Raw genomic sequence first — 15,806 nt, forward strand, 5'->3', positions numbered from 1 at the left:
TTCTTCCTTACTCTATACATACATTGTAGCCTTGTGAAAAGTCCAGTTGCCTGGCTATATTACCCAGAATAAAGTGTGCAGTTCAAGGAAGTCAAAACTCCTTTATCTGCATACATGTTACAGAGTGATGACTCAAAGTATGGAAGCAACATGTTTAGAATTACTGCCAGGTATTAATATTTGCAGACACATAAGACCTAATTTACAGTTCCATGCTTCTATCAGAAAATGTTTCCTTTAAAGCCCATCTCTAGGATTCCCACCTTCTTATCTACTATGGTTCTTCTAACAACTACAGGAAGGTTTGAGGGGACTTGGCACCATGCAGATAAGTAGCAGGCAAACCTATCCAGTCCCAGGGTCATAAAATTAAGAGAACATGCATGAGAACAATGACTATGGGAGGGGCTGGGCATGACCCAGCTGTTTTGGTCCACGTTGGAACCAATGACAGAATATATGGAGGGTGGAGGCTCCATAAGGACCAATTTAAAGAATTAGGCTGCAAGTTGAAGGGAAGGACCTCCAAGGCAATATTCTCTGAAATATTGCCTGTGCCATGCGCAACACAGGACAGGCAGGGGGAAATGAGAGAACTGAATGCATGGCTAAAGACCTGGTGTAAGAAGGAGGGATTTGGGTTTTTAAAGCACTGGGCTGTCTTTTCATTGGGGTGCAAACTATAGGCTAAAGAGGGTTTGCACCTAAATGGAAGGGGATCTGCTGTTCTAGGGGAGAGGTTTATGGGAAGGCTGGTATTTAAACAAAGTATTTAAACTAGGATTTAGGGGGGAGGGTGAATTATTATATAATGGGTCAGACAGGGGTCAGCCCCTATTGGTGTGTGGAATGGGGAAAGATAGGGGGGAGGGCTATGGCAGGTGATATGAAGGTTCCCATGTTACAAACAACCATTGGAAATTGTACTATTTGTACTAAAATAAAAAAAAGCAACATACGTGTGCAAAATGTGACAATAAGTTAGAGTGTTTGTTCACCAATGCCAGAAGTCTGCCAAGCAAATTAGGTGAGTAGGAAGCTCTGGTGCATGAGGAGAACTATGATTTAATTGGTATTGCTGAATCTTGGCTTCATTATTAACATGACTGGGCTATTCTTATTCTTGGCTATGCTCTCTTTCAGAAAGACAGGGTAAAATGGAGGGGTGGTGGTGTCTGTCTCTATGTGAGAAGTGATCTCAAAGCGAGTGTAAAAAAGGACCTAGTTGATGGAGAGTGTGATGAGTCTGAAGCATTATGGGTGGAAATGTACATGGTTGTGCATACTACAAAGGCTATCATTGGAGTTTGTTATAGACCTCCCAGTGTTAATGAGGAGGTGGAGACGCAGCTCCTTACACAGATAGAAAGGGCTGCAAGGGCTGGGACAGTGATAATAATGGGAGATTTTGACTACCTGGAAATGGACTAGAGTAATGGCACTGCTGTAACAGTTAAAGGGCAAAAATGTATAAACCTATTACAAGACAATTTTATGGTCCAGTTTATTGAGGCCCCGACTAGGAATCTCAAACTATACAGAGCTTATTACCATGATTCATATAAAAGAACATCTGGGTAGCAGTGACCATACCAGGATTTCATTTAATGTTAGCTGTAAGCAACAAACACATATAGGAAATATAAAAGCATTTAACTTTAAGAGAGCAAATTTTCCAAGGATAAGGGCTAGACTCCAAGATTTAGACTAGGAGGGAATATTGGCATCGATGAACACAGAACAGAAATAGGAATTCTTCAAAAAGACTGTATGCAAACTCACTGCAAATTATAATCCCATGGGCAATAAGTTTAAAAGGCTAAAAACAAAAACCTATGTGGCTCATGGGCAAGTCAAAAAAGCTATAAATAATAACAAAAGAGCTTTAAAAAAATATAGAAATGAAGGAACACTATCATCATTTAAATGTTACAAAGAATATAACAGAATATGTAAAAAGAAAATCAAGGACGCAAAAAATTCTAAACAAATGACAGATTGCAAAAGATAGTAGGACAAACCCCAAAAAATTCAAAAATATTAATAGCAAAAGGTTAAGGTCTGAGCATGTAGACCCTTTACAAAATAATCAGGAGTGGGTGACTGGGGACAAAGAGAAGGCAAATTTATTAAATATTTTCTTAAGCTCTAGGAACATGGGAGAGCTCATGACCACAATGGGGAGGGTATTGACACAGCCCCAAATGAATCACAATGGCTCAAAATTGATATGGACCAGAAATATTTAGACAGAATAAAGGCGGATAAAACACTTGGACCAGATGGCATCCACCCACGGTTTCTAAAAGAATTGAGCTGTGTCATTTCAAAGCCATTGTTTCTAATTTTTAGGGACTCGTTTTGACTGGAAGAGTACCACTGGATTTGCATAGGGCCAGTGTGGTGCCCATATTTAAAAAGCAATGAAAGTTTTAACCAAGTAACTATGGACCTGTTAGTTTAACTTCTATAGTCGGGAAGATACTGGAAAGTTTATTAAAAGACCATATAGATGAGTTCTTGCTGTAAATTTTTTTTTAAACAACAGACAGCATGGATTAATGAAAGACAGAAGTTGTCAAACAAACCTGACTTCTTTTTATGAGGAGGTAAGTAAAACCTTGGACAGAGGGGTGGCTGTGGATGTAGTATACTTGGATTTTGAAAAGCATTTGACACAGTTCCCCCACACACGGCTAATGTGTAAGGTAAAGTCTACAGGCTTGGAAAGATCGGTTTGTAAATGTATAGAAAAATGTCTAAAATATAGAATTCTGAGAGCAGTGGTTAATGATTCTTACTCTGAATGGTCTAAGGTTATCAGTGGTGTACCCCAAGGTTCAGTGTTGGGACCCTTACTTTTTAATATCTTTCATAATTGATATAGGGTCTGGGATTAAAAGTACCATTCCAGTGTTTGCAGTCGACACCAAGTTATGCAGTGGAAAAACGTCCTTACAGGATGTCTCCAATTTACAAGCCGACCTCAATGCACTGTTTAATTGGGATACTAGGTGTGAAATGAGGTTTAATGTTGATAAATGTAAAGTTATGTACTTGGGGGCTAAGAATATGCATCCATCATACATACTAGGGGAGTAAAACTGGGGGAATCCATAGTGGAGAAGGTTTTTGGGGTTTTGGCAGATCATAAGCCTAATAAAAGCTTGCAATGCCAAGCTGCGGTTTCCAAAGCAAGCAAAGTCCTTTCTTGTATTAAAATAAGCATGGACTCCAGAGAGCGAGAGATATCAATTTGCCCCTGTACAAGTCATTAGTAATACCTCATCTGGAATATGCAGTTCAGTGTCGGGCACCAGTTCTCAAAAAGGATATCGGGGAACTGGAGAAAGTGCAGAGAAGAGCAACCAAACTGATAAGAGGCATGGAGGATCTCAGCTATGAGGAAGGATTAGAGGAACTGAATTTATTCTCTCTTGAGAAGAGGAGATTAAGGGGGGATATAATCACCGTGTACAATTACATAAAGGGTCTATATACTGAACTTGGTGTTGAGTTATTCACTTTAAGGTCATCACAGATGACAAGGGGGCACTCTTTACATCTAGAGGAAAAAAATGTCATCTCTAAATAGGGAAAGGTTTCTTCACAGTAAGAGCTGTGAAAATGTGGAATAGACTCCCTCCAGAGGTGGTTCTTGCCAGCTCCGTAAATTGCTTTAAAAAGGCCTGGATTCTTTCTTAAAGTTATAATAATATAACTGGGTACTAACATTTCTATGTAAAGTTGATCCAGGGAAAATACGATTGCCTCTCAGGGGATCAGCAAGGAATTTTTTCCACTGCTGTAGCAAATTGGATCATGGTTTGCTGGGGTTTTTCCGCCTTCCTCTGGATCAACTCTGGGTATAGGATTGTGTATATGGGATTGTATGACTTATTTATTTATTTTTTATTGGTTGAACTAGATGTGTCTTTTTTCAACCTGACTAACTATGTAACTATGGTAGTAAGTATATTTTTAAAGAAGGCTAAGAGGAAAACGGTACAGGCTTGCCAATATACGTGTTAAATTTGAAAGTTGCCCAGATTTGAGCTTTAACATCTGCCTGGATCTTTATACATTATTTTGGACATTTTCCGGTTTACAAATTAATCCTTCACCCGTCTATGTGTATAGATAATATTGTCATTTGTTTATGGATTGTTTTTTTTCTTTAGGTTGGATGGCAAACCACAAAAGAATATTTCACATGGGTTTCATTATCAACATGTCAGGATAACCAAGTTCTATTCAAAGGTCAGAATTTCTTCTTAGGAAACTTTGCTAAAATTCATAATTTCTCCCCATGTGAATTTTTGGATGATTTCACAGCAACCTAGTGTACTTTATGTTTTGCAATCACATCTCCTGCTTCCTCTGATTGAAGATTGCTAGCGTGGCTTCTTTTTATTTCTGTATTCCCTTGGAGAGATTCTACCCCCCCGCCCCTCCCCCCCATTCCTCATTGAGACAAGAACTAAAGCCTCATACACATTACACACTGGGTTGAATGAAAAAAAACTGATAGCTCGGGTCAAAGCTGCTGTACTAATAATCTGATGTTAGTACAGCGATCTTCCCTGCTGAGCTTTTGTGTTCTATGTTTTGTGCTCCTCCATCAGAACACTCTTGTCAGCTCTCAGCCATCGGCTGGGCCAGGAGCTGGTCAGCAGACCTTTTTCGGCCCGCTTCTGTTGGACCCGCTGCCATACACATGGGCCAAATGTCATCAGTTTCTATTAAACTGCCCGATGGCGGCTGACATTTGACCTGTGTGTACTAGGCTTTAATTGTATTATTTGGTGAAATAAAGTAATTTGATGTTTTACTAAAGCAGGCGACTTGTGCCTATCTTTTAATCAACCGCATTGGGGCGGGCGCCTCTGCCAATCAAAGGGCCCTTTATGTGCTGATTATTTCTACCACTTTGTTCACCCACCTGATAGCCCCCAAAGAGCACCCAGGATGGGAATGCCCGAGGCATAGAAAACGACCACACTGACCCTGCGTGGAAACAGGTTTTCTCCACCCGTGCACTCAAAAGGCTGTGTGTTCCCCCTTAGCTAGATGATCACAGCCTCAACAGTTGTAAGTCTATTTTGATCTTTTTCTTGTCCTTTTATTGTGGAATCACTGCATTCTTGTTTTTGAATTTATTTACTACACTTTAAAGTGGGGTACACACTATAAGAAAATCGGAGGAACGATTGTCCGATTTTTCTCGTTGTTTCACAGCAAATCGGAACCGATGAACGAAAATTCTTACGGAAATTTGTACGAAAATTCTCGTACGACAATGCCTTTTTTTGTTTCTTATTGTTTCTGATCATGCGCAGTCTTTCTTTTCTGATTTTTCTTGTACAAAAATCGTACGAAAACAGTACACATTAAACGAAAATCATTATTTTTTTCCGTACGAGAATGATTTTGGAGTTTGTCCCTTCGACAATTTTCGTACGAAAATTCTGAATCATCTGTAGAAAGTTTTGTACACACTATACGAAAATTCTTTGGACGAAAATGTTCGCCCGATTTTTTTATAGTGTGTACGAGCCTTAAGACATCTCCTGCCTCCCTCTTTACTTTTTCAGTGGAAAATCTGAGCTTTACCCGGAACCCCTGGCTCCTCAGGATTCTTCGGTCCACGATCTACCACCACACCCCAGACCTTACACAGTTTAACCACTTCAGCTCCGGAAGGTTTTACCCCCTTAATGACCAGGCCATTTTTTGCGATTCGGCACTGCGTTAATTTGACGAAAAATTGCACGGTCGTGCGATGCCGTACCCAAATACAATTGATGTCCTTTTTTTCCCACAAATAGAGCTTTCTTTTGGTGGTATTTGACCTCTGCGGTTTTTAGATTTTGCGCTATAAAAAAAGAGCGACAATTTTGAAAAAAACTAAACATTTTTTACTTTCTGCTATAAAATATTCCCAATAAAAAAATGTAATAACATTTTTTTTATCAGTTTAGGCCAATTGGTATTATGCTACATGTTTTCGGTAAAACAAAATCCCAAAAGGCGTATTTTAATTGGTTTGCGCAAAAGTTATAGCGTTTACAAACTACGGGATAGATTTTTGGAGTTTTTATTTTATTTTTATTTTTTTATTAGTAATGGCAGCGATCAGTGATTTTTAGTAGGAGTGCGACATTGCGGTGGACAGATCGGACCCCTGACATTTTTGACACTTTTTGGGAACCAGTGAGACTAATACAGTAATCAGTGCTAAATAATATGCACTGTTACTGTATAAATGACACTGGCAGAGAAGGGGTTAACACTGGGGGTGATCAAAGGGGTTAATGTATGCCTGTTGGTGCTTACTCACTCACTGTGGGGGGGCGGGGTTTGGTGCCTCTGTGACAGGCACAGAAAGATGGGGTATTCCAAAAAAGATAAGTGCTGAACAGCACCCCCTTTCCTGCGCTCGGAACCTGGTCCTCAGGCTGTCTCAATCCCGGAACTCATGCTGATATTAGGCATCCATGATGGCTAGGCTTTGCTGCCCCTTACGACCAGGGTGGTCGACCAGACACTGAAAATACAAAGCAAAAGAAGGGCGCACCAGCCTAGCGCATTATCCTCAGCAAGTTTATTTGGATAAAATTGTTTAAAATCAAATACTCACAAACATGAAGTTCAGGCACATCAATTCCATACACCTGCCTCCTACCAGAGGATCAACGTCTTTACTGGAAGCAGGGGTCTGACGCGTTTCGAGGCCGTGCCTCTTCCTCAGAGCCTCTGAGGAAGAGGCACGGCCTCGAAACGCGTCAGCCCCCTGCTTCCAGTAAAGACGTTGATCCTCTGGTAGGAGGCAGGTGTATGGAATTGATGTGCCTGAACTTCATGTTTGTTTGTGAGTATTTGATTTTAAACAATTTTATCCAAATAAACTTGCTGAGGATAATGCACTAGGCTGGTGCGCCCTTCTTTTGCTTTGTATTTACAGGAAGATGGGGGGTTCAGCTTAGCTGAAACTCCTGATCTCTCCCTGCCTGTGTGACGGAAGACCCGCCTGCTTTGTTTACATAAGCAGGTGGGTCTTCTGTCAGTTTCTCTGATGATTGCGGGAGGCCGGCGGCAATCGCCGACGCTCCCCCCACGACCGCCTGCACAAATTCACGTAGATCAATGTGATTTAGAGCAGCCGAGCCGTCCTGCCGCAGTATATTTGCATGGGGCGGTCGGCAATCGGTTAAAAACACTTTAGTTGAATTGTGAACGGTTAAACATTGCTAATGGTTTTTTGCAAGGGATATTTTCCCTGACTTTCTGCCCTAGTGACATCCTTTCATCAAGACTGGAAATATTAATAAATTTCAAAAGGTGTACACATGGCAAAAAAAATAAAAGCTGACAGATGTTCTACCTCACTACAATTCTCTCACTCTCCTAAAAATGCACTCCTTTTGATCTTGTAGAATCTTCTTGTTGCAAGTAACCTGCAAGTATATTTGTTAAAATGTGTTCCTAAAAATATGTAGGCCAAGTTTTCTGTATGCCAATATATGTATGCCAGAATATGTAGGCCAAGTTTTCAAAACTTTGAGCGGAACAGAATGATAGGAAAGAAGGCCGCAGGACTATTTGATGACACATGTAAAAGTTTGCAGAATCTGATTGTCATATATCACATGGGATTTGGTTCGAACCCTTTCCTACTCTATCCAGGTAAGCTTAGTTCTGGCTTCCGCATAGCTGCAGTTGAAATGTCGCATTAGCACAGCCTTTCTCCATGTTTTCAACATGAAGGAACCTTTGAAATAACTTTCAGTTCTCAGGCAACCCCTGCTAATAATTACTATACAATTCACGCTACATTCCTGTTATGGTCAGTGGGAAGAATGCTCCTTATATTTGTGGTCAGTGGGAAGAATCTCACCTTTACAGATAGCTAAAAAAGCATTGCTGTCAGCTGTTACTCATCTACATAGCAACATAGAAACATCAAGTGAAAAAAGATCAGGTGGTCTATCAAATCTGCCTGTTTTGCAATTTTTTTTTCTTCATTAACTTTTTTGTCTGAGTATAAATGTTTGTCCCAAGCATGTTTGAAGTCATGTACTGTTGACTAACTCACTACCTCTGCTGGAAGTTTATTCCAAGCATCAACTACCCTTTCAGTAGAATACTACTTCCTAAGATTACCTTTGAACTTTCCTCCAGTTAGTTTAAAGTCATGTCCCCATGTTCTTGATTTTGGTTTCATATTGAAAATATTGCCCTTTTAAACCTTATTGACCCCATTGATGTAGTTAAAGGTTTTAGTCCACATTCCCTTCTTTCCTCCAGATTGTACAAATTAGGTTCCTGAAGTCGCTTTTGATAAGTCTTATCCCCTGGACCTTTCACCATTTTTGTTAAACGTCTCTGGACTCTATCCCCATCCTATAAAAGTGCTGCGCCAGAAATACTTAATCAATATATAAACAGGTGATATTGATGGTGTAATAAATATCAAAAGAGTCTAGAATAAAGTTCATAAGTGTCCAAATAAAGGTGAAAAGAAGAAACTTCCAACAAGTTAGTAAAAAAACCAAGGTGGTAAGAAAATCATAAAAATGTATTCACAAACACCGCTGTGCATATATCCCACCACCGGCTAGATTGGTCTCACCTCAGCCACAGACCCATAAAGGGTCAGAGATCGCATATATCAGCTGTAGCAGCCTGGGGATTATCCTCTCCTAGCTCTCTTGGACAGCCCAACATAGATCACTCAGGTGGGGATGGATGAACTCCAATCAAACTCAGAAATCGGTGTATATATAAAACAAAGAGGACATATATAGTGCTCTCCGTCTGAATACCAATGTCTTTATTAGATATAGTAAAAGGTACTCACATTTAGCGGCACTCAGCGGTGCACGCAATGCAGACAGATACACATGCAGCTAGGACCAAGGGAAAGTACAACGTCAGGTATGCAGGCTCCGCCCCCTATACGCGTTACATCAGAGCTAACCAATAGCCTTCGACTTCTTCAGTAGGGGTGGAGACTGCTTGACCTGCCCTTCATTATAAAGGTGCCTCCCGTTGTATGGGTTCATTCCGATTGGATATGGCTCGTATGATCCGCCCTGCATAATTACACAGCCTCAGGACACCGGAACCAGAGATCGGGGAACTCGATCTACAGTGTCATGCTATGCATATGCATAAATGGGTGAAAATAGTAATCTAATGCAGCCAATCCTGTCTATATAGGTAAACCAACTAGGAGACTGCGTACCTACGCCCGCCATTTCCCTGAGTCCTTCACAGATATGTAAATACCGATCATTAAAAACATAAATTTTTTTTTTTTTATGGGTCTGTGGCTGAGGTGAGAGACCAATCTAGCCGGTGGTGGGATATATGCACAGCGGTGTTTGTGAAAAAATGTTCATGATTTTCTTACCACCTTGGTTTTTTTACTACCTTGTTGGAAGTTTCTTCTTTTCACCTTTATTTGGACACTTATGGACTTTATTCTAGACTCTTTTGATATTTATTACACCATCAATATCACCTGTTTATATATTGATTAAGTATTTCTGGCGCAGCACTTTTATAGGTATTTGCATATTAATTGAGAGGTGTTACACAATTTGTGTTTGCAGCTGGATTATTGCACTGATATTTGTATACTTATTTGCACCAGTATTAATTTGCTGTTTCAATTGTTTATACCAGGCATGTCCAACCTGCGGCCCGGGGGCTACATGTGGCCCAGAACCCCAGGCAATGCGGCCAACTGCCCCCTGACAATTTTTTTTTTTGCTGGGGAGGAAGGAAGTCGGGTCCTTTTCCTTTAATATCTCTCAGAAGAAGTAAACCTCCGTATACTGATTCCATTTCATTTGATCAGTGCGGGGGGGGGGGGGGGGGTGCGGCCGCGTGGGAAGGGCGCGGCAGCATTTTATTAATTATATACCTTAACTATAGTATATATTTTATATGCGGCCCGAGAAAATTTCTCTACATTCAATGTGGCCCAGAGAAGCCATAAGGTTGGACACCCATGGTTTATGCCATTTTTGTTTTTTTCACTAGTTGGTTGCGCTGATAATTTATTGATTATTATTCTATCCCCATCCTATGTCTTTTTGTCTAAGTGAGGTCTCCAGAACTGGACACAATATTCTAAATGAGGTCTCACTTAAGATCTATAAAGGGAAATCAGAACCTCCTTCCTCCTGCTGGTGACCCATCTAGTGATGCAACCTAGAATTCTTTTCACTTTCCCCACTGGCTGGTCACACTGTTTGCTCATTTTCCAATCATCTGACTTAAGTACCCCCAAATCTTTTTCCTCTATAGTGCTGGCCAACACTGTACCCCCAATGTTGTACTCTCTAGGTGCATTTGTTTACATTTAGAAACATTGAACTGCAGTTTCCACTGCTTTGACCAATATTCCAGCAATGCTAAATTATATTCTATGCTACAGACCCCTATTATACACCTTTCTATTATCAGCAAAAAAGACATACCTTAATCCTAATACACATGGGCAAATGTCATGTGGCATCAGGCGCTTCAAAAGAAACCAGCCAACATGCTCCTGATCAGTGCTTTTAGCCAATGGCTGAGAGCGCTTACCAGAGTATTCTGATGGGTGAGCTGCCCCCCCTGTCAGAACACACTAGCACATTAGGAGAGATCGCTGTACTAACTTCGGATTGTTAGTAAAGCAGCTCAGACCTGAGCTCTTAGTAGTGTGTACGAGGATTACCCACCAAACTTCATATTATTTACATATAGATTATATAGAACAGTACCTAGTACAGAGCCTTGTGGTACACCACTAGTGACAGGTCTCTTTTCTGAGTGAACCCCATTTACAACCACATTCTGGTATCTATCCTTTAGCCAACTGCATATCCACTGAACCACCAGGGTTAAGTCCTAGCTTGTACAACTTTTGTGTAAGATCATTATGTGAAACGATATTAAATACCTTGCTGAAATCAAGATATGCTGTGTCCACAGCACCACGCTGGTCAAAAACATCCGAGAGGCAGAAGTTACTCATTGCTCAAGGAACCCTTACCAACCTCTGGAGGAACTCTAGGGTTCCACAGAACCCTGGTTGAGAAAGACTGCATTACTAACAGATTTTGCTTTACTTGTGTTTGGGGTTACTCTTTCACAGCAAGGAAAGCTGTTTTATAGATATTCAAAATTATAGGCGAAGGGAAAGTTTACAACAGAAGCCATCAGATGCATGCTGTAGCTTTCTATCTTGTATTTCTTCCAGTTGTGTGTACATTTATATCAGCCACCATTAACAGAATCTGTGTTAAAGCCCAGATGGTAACATGACAACATCTCTCGCAGCCTATTATCTGCCCAAGGATGATGAAGACTATCAGTTCTGCTATGTGGACCAGAATGGAGACGTTCGAGGAGTCAGCACCCCTTTCCAGTTTAGGAAGGAGGAGGATGAAAATGGAATTGTGATAGTGGCAACAATGGTTTGTTTTCAACTTTAAAATTTCTTTACACGTGGCCAATAATCAGTCTTTGGGCTTTAGAATACAGTATGCATTCAGGTTCTCCCGAGTTGCTTTAATTTGCTTTTGAGTTGCTCAAAGAATTGCTTTGATATGCCTTGAGGTTATTTTGCATTCAGTTTGACTTGTATGGAAAAGAAGAGAGCTCAGATCCTAACAAAAGCCTGTGCACATGAACCCATCAGACCTAGCAAGCATTTCGATATAGAAGACTAGCAGTTTTCTTGAAGTCATTTAGGCTACCTTTAGAAGTCCCTTGGAAGTGGTAAGTACAGACCTGAGTACAGGAAAGCAGACTGTAGTGTTGGACAAGCTTTGACAGCCACAGAAGATTGCAAAATGCTTGTTTAAAACTACAGCTATTGACCACTTGAGTCCCAGGGGCCCTTTTAAAATGTTGTTGGAAAAATAACTGGTCTTGTGTTGATAGGTTTTTGTTCTCTTCAAGTGGATTTTGCATTTCTATACATGTCTATGAGAGTGCAAAACCCGTTTAAAGCAGGTCAGAAGGAGGCCAACAGCAGATCCAATGCACCCATCAAATTCTGGATGATCCCAGAAGCATCCCCAGCTGATTGTATCTCCAAATGATACCGTAGCGCTAAGGAATTCATAAGGACTGCTGTAGTATAGACCATTTAAATATCACTTCTTCACACATCTTGGTAGCCTGTACCAGTGCTGCCCCTTCAGACTGGGAAACCTTAATATCAAACATACAAAGACATTGAAAGGGCACAAAGGCCTAGTGCATTACCAGATCAAACTTTATTCAAGAGAAGAAAAGTAATAAGTGCATATTCACAAAAGGAAAAGGCTAGTACAGAAGTACCAGACCCAAGTGACAGGGTAGCCCTTGCAAGGTTATGTATCAACGTGACCCTAACATCATCGAGACCTGCCAGCTAACGCGTTTCAAGGAAGGAACTCCCTTATACAGAGCAAAGCCAGTCAATGTCACATCTCTTCCTAATACCATTAAGAAGAGATGTGACAATGGCTGGCTTTGCTCTGATGAAGATGGTTCGTCCCTTGGAACACGATAGCTGGCGAGTCTCTGTAATGCCAGGGTCATGTTGACACATAATCCTATTTGGGAGGGCTACCCTTTCACTTAGGCCTGGTTTTTATGCTATACTAGCCTTTAGCTTTTGTTAGTACGCAATCACTACTTTTCTTCTCTTGAATAAAGTTTTATCTGGTAATGCACTAAGCCTTTGCGGCCTTTGCACCCTTGTGATTTCTTTCTGTGTTTGACATCACCAACTGATATCAGAGTGATGTAATTGACCCAAACCCACATCCCATCAACATCGACTCTTAAAATGGCACTCGGACTTAGTGGGTCCTGACAGGTTCAGCACTAGAAACACTACTGGCTGTCAATGACAGTAAGCCCAGGTCTTACTTTTTGGTTCTGATTCTGCCTAAGATCACTCCAAAAGAGCATTTGTAGGAGAGCACTAGAAACAAGGTGTTTCCACATAATGTTTACAGGAAAAGTGATGTGAAGTCACCTGTGATGTCACCAATAAAGTCATGGCACGTCCGGTTAGTTCTGAGTCCTGAAGACTCACTGTAGTTCAAAACACAAGAAACCACCTTTTCCCTTTGTTGTTCTCTGCAGCTAACAGTAGCTGGAAAAAATATACAAACTGCATGTTACCTCCAATAGCACATTCTAGCAGTAGCTTTTACATACATATTGCACAATACATGATGGAATGTGCTCAAAAGTGTATCATCACTCAAGGTGTGCTTTGAGCGCTATCATTTGTAAATACAGCCTGTTCATTGAAATATCAATTGAATACCCACCAAATATGTCCTTAGTCTCTCACATATGCTTCTTCCCTGATCCGTTGCTTTGTATTTTAATTTTAGGAGGAAATGGAAAACATGAACGAGGAGAACAAAAAGCTCAAGGTACAACTACTTCAAAAGTGAAAATGCCAGGTCATAAATTGATAATTAGATTGTACATAAAGTGAACAAAGCATATCCCTCTATAGCAGGGGTCTCCAAACTTTCTAAACAATGAACCAGTTTACTTCAGGGGCTAACTTTAACTTTAACTTTAGGGGGCTAAACTGTGGCCAGTGGGAGTAGAAAATGTCCTGCCGTCAGTGGGATTAAACAATGCCCCATGATTGGCATTAGGGGAAGTAATACTGCCCCATCATAATATTAATAGGAGGGATGAATAGTGCCCCATCAATGGTGTCAGTGGGAGGAATATTGTCTCATTGTTGGTATCAGTGGGAGGAATAGTGCCCCATAATTGGTGCCAGTGGGAGAAATAGTGCCCCATCATTATTGCCAGAGGGAGGAAGAGTGCCCCATCATTGGTGCCAGAGGGAGGAAGAGTGCCCCATCATTGGTGCCAGAGGGAGGAAGAGTGCCCCATCATTGGTGCTAGTGGGAGGAAGAGTGCCCCATCATTGGTGCTAGTGGGAGGAAGAGTGCCCCATCATTGGTGCTAGTGGGAGGAAGAGCGTCCCATCATTGGTATCGGTTGAAGGAAATGTTCCCTATTATTAGTATCAATGGGAGGAGGAGTGGGCCATAGTTGGTGTCAGTGAGAGGACTATGTTGCAGACAGTGGGGGGGGGGGGGGAATAATGCCCCAGGAGCCAGATAAAAACAAGCAAAAGGCCACAGTATTAGGAGAATACCTGTAATGAGTGGAGACCGATGGCCAATGTCAAGCAAGCTCAGTTCTCAGGTCTGTGAGTGATAGGAAAGTCTGAATTATTAAACCAATAATCCGTGTTGGGGTCACAATTCAAGTTCGGTGCAGGAGAGAGTTTCGTAGTCTGGGTCACAAGCCAATGTCGATGCAGGAGGAGAGTTTTGTAGTTGGGGGTCACAAGCCAAGTTCGATGCAGGGGGAGAGTTTCGTAGTCGGGTTCACAAGCCAAAGTAGTTTTCCAAATAGCAATAGAAGTAGTTCAAGTAGTATGCAGGATCAGACCACAATAATCTGGCAACAGGAAGTGCAGAGGCAAGGCTTATATAGTAAGTTCATGGGAGGAGCAAGGAGTTCAAGGTTCAATAGTAATCAAGACACAAGGCAGGGTTGTCCAAAGGATCACGCAGGATTGTCCAATAGATCAGGCAGGGAGCTGTCCAGCATCTCGCAATGAGAAGAATCAATACCAGACACAGAAGAGGTTCCAGTTTCGAGCCCAGGTCCTGACAAACAGCTTGGAAACCACTGCTCTATAGTGTGTACTAGCCCTACTACTAAGCACTTCTGACAGGTTGGGCCACAGAATCCTGGGGAAGGGCCATGCTCCTCCTCCAGCACACAGAAGGTGATTCACAGCCTTAGCTGTACATTTTTCCACAGGGGGTTGTTTACATTCCTTCCACTCAGGTCTCAGATTACATTCAGCACTGTGTCACATCAGATCCCTGCCTTCTAGAGCTGAGACATGCTATGTAAAATGTGTGCTTTAGGAAGCTGTAGCAAAGAGAGGGTTTCAGATAAACAGGTAAAACTTACATAGAACAATTATTTTTTCATTGCTGTAAAACACCAGAGGCTAGTCACTTCCGTGGTATATGTAAGGGTTTACAACCATTTAAATATATTATCCACCTTGTTTTCCCTAACGTGTATGTATACCCAAGACCTTTTCAAATTTTAGTTTTGGATAGCGTAGGGTATACCCAAGACCTTTTCAAATTTTAGTTTTGGATAGCGTAGGGAAGTATTTTTTGCTGTCTGTGTCTGGTTGGGAAGATTTTCCTTCACTTCCTGTGTCTTAAATTGTAATAGAATGGGGAGGAAGTGCGTAAGTGGAAATTTTCCTCTAAGACAGTTGTTACTGGAACAGTGACAACTCTAAAAATTTGGATTTCCCATCACTTTCTGTCTTGATGATAATGTTCACTGGGACAAATCGAGAGGGCAACTCTCCCTAAGTGGGGCACAGAAAGCAATACAAATTTGACAGCTGTTCTAACCCTTTGCTACTCCATCCAAAACTATAAAATAATGCAGATTTATACACTTTAAAACAAGCAATCACAAAGCTGAAATATCAAACAGGGAATCTGATGAAAAAAGCATAAGCAGAGGTTACTTTTGGCGAAACACTCATGAATAATTGGATAATTCTCTTTATTTTTTGTTGAAGAAAATAAATCAGGATCAGGCTGAGAAGATTAAGACCCTAGAGGCCCAGTTACAGACTGCAAAAGAAAAGGACAACATACTGGAGAAGGAAAATATGGTATCTCTATATTGTATTTACCTCCATATATAGCACATGTATAAGCTTTATA

General features: G+C 41.1%; 1 protein-coding gene across 1 annotated transcript in view; it reads left to right on the forward strand.

Annotated features, from left to right (window-relative positions):
* The window catches only part of CALCOCO2 (calcium binding and coiled-coil domain 2), a gene marked incomplete at its 3' end in the record, with an annotated part of 104,754 nt that overhangs the window by 9,984 nt on the left and 78,964 nt on the right, over nt 1–15,806 (forward strand). The window contains exons 2-5 of the mRNA XM_082272838.1: nt 4,182–4,260; nt 11,338–11,474; nt 13,398–13,439; nt 15,659–15,754. Of these exons, the coding sequence (XP_082128964.1) occupies nt 4,182–4,260; nt 11,338–11,474; nt 13,398–13,439; nt 15,659–15,754 (354 nt within the window). The remainder of the gene's footprint in view (nt 1–4,181; nt 4,261–11,337; nt 11,475–13,397; nt 13,440–15,658; nt 15,755–15,806) is intronic.

The sequence above is a fragment of the Pelophylax lessonae genome (genome assembly GCF_965119305.1).
Source record: "Pelophylax lessonae genome assembly, chromosome: 11".
NCBI classification, from domain to species: domain Eukaryota; kingdom Metazoa; phylum Chordata; class Amphibia; order Anura; family Ranidae; genus Pelophylax; species Pelophylax lessonae.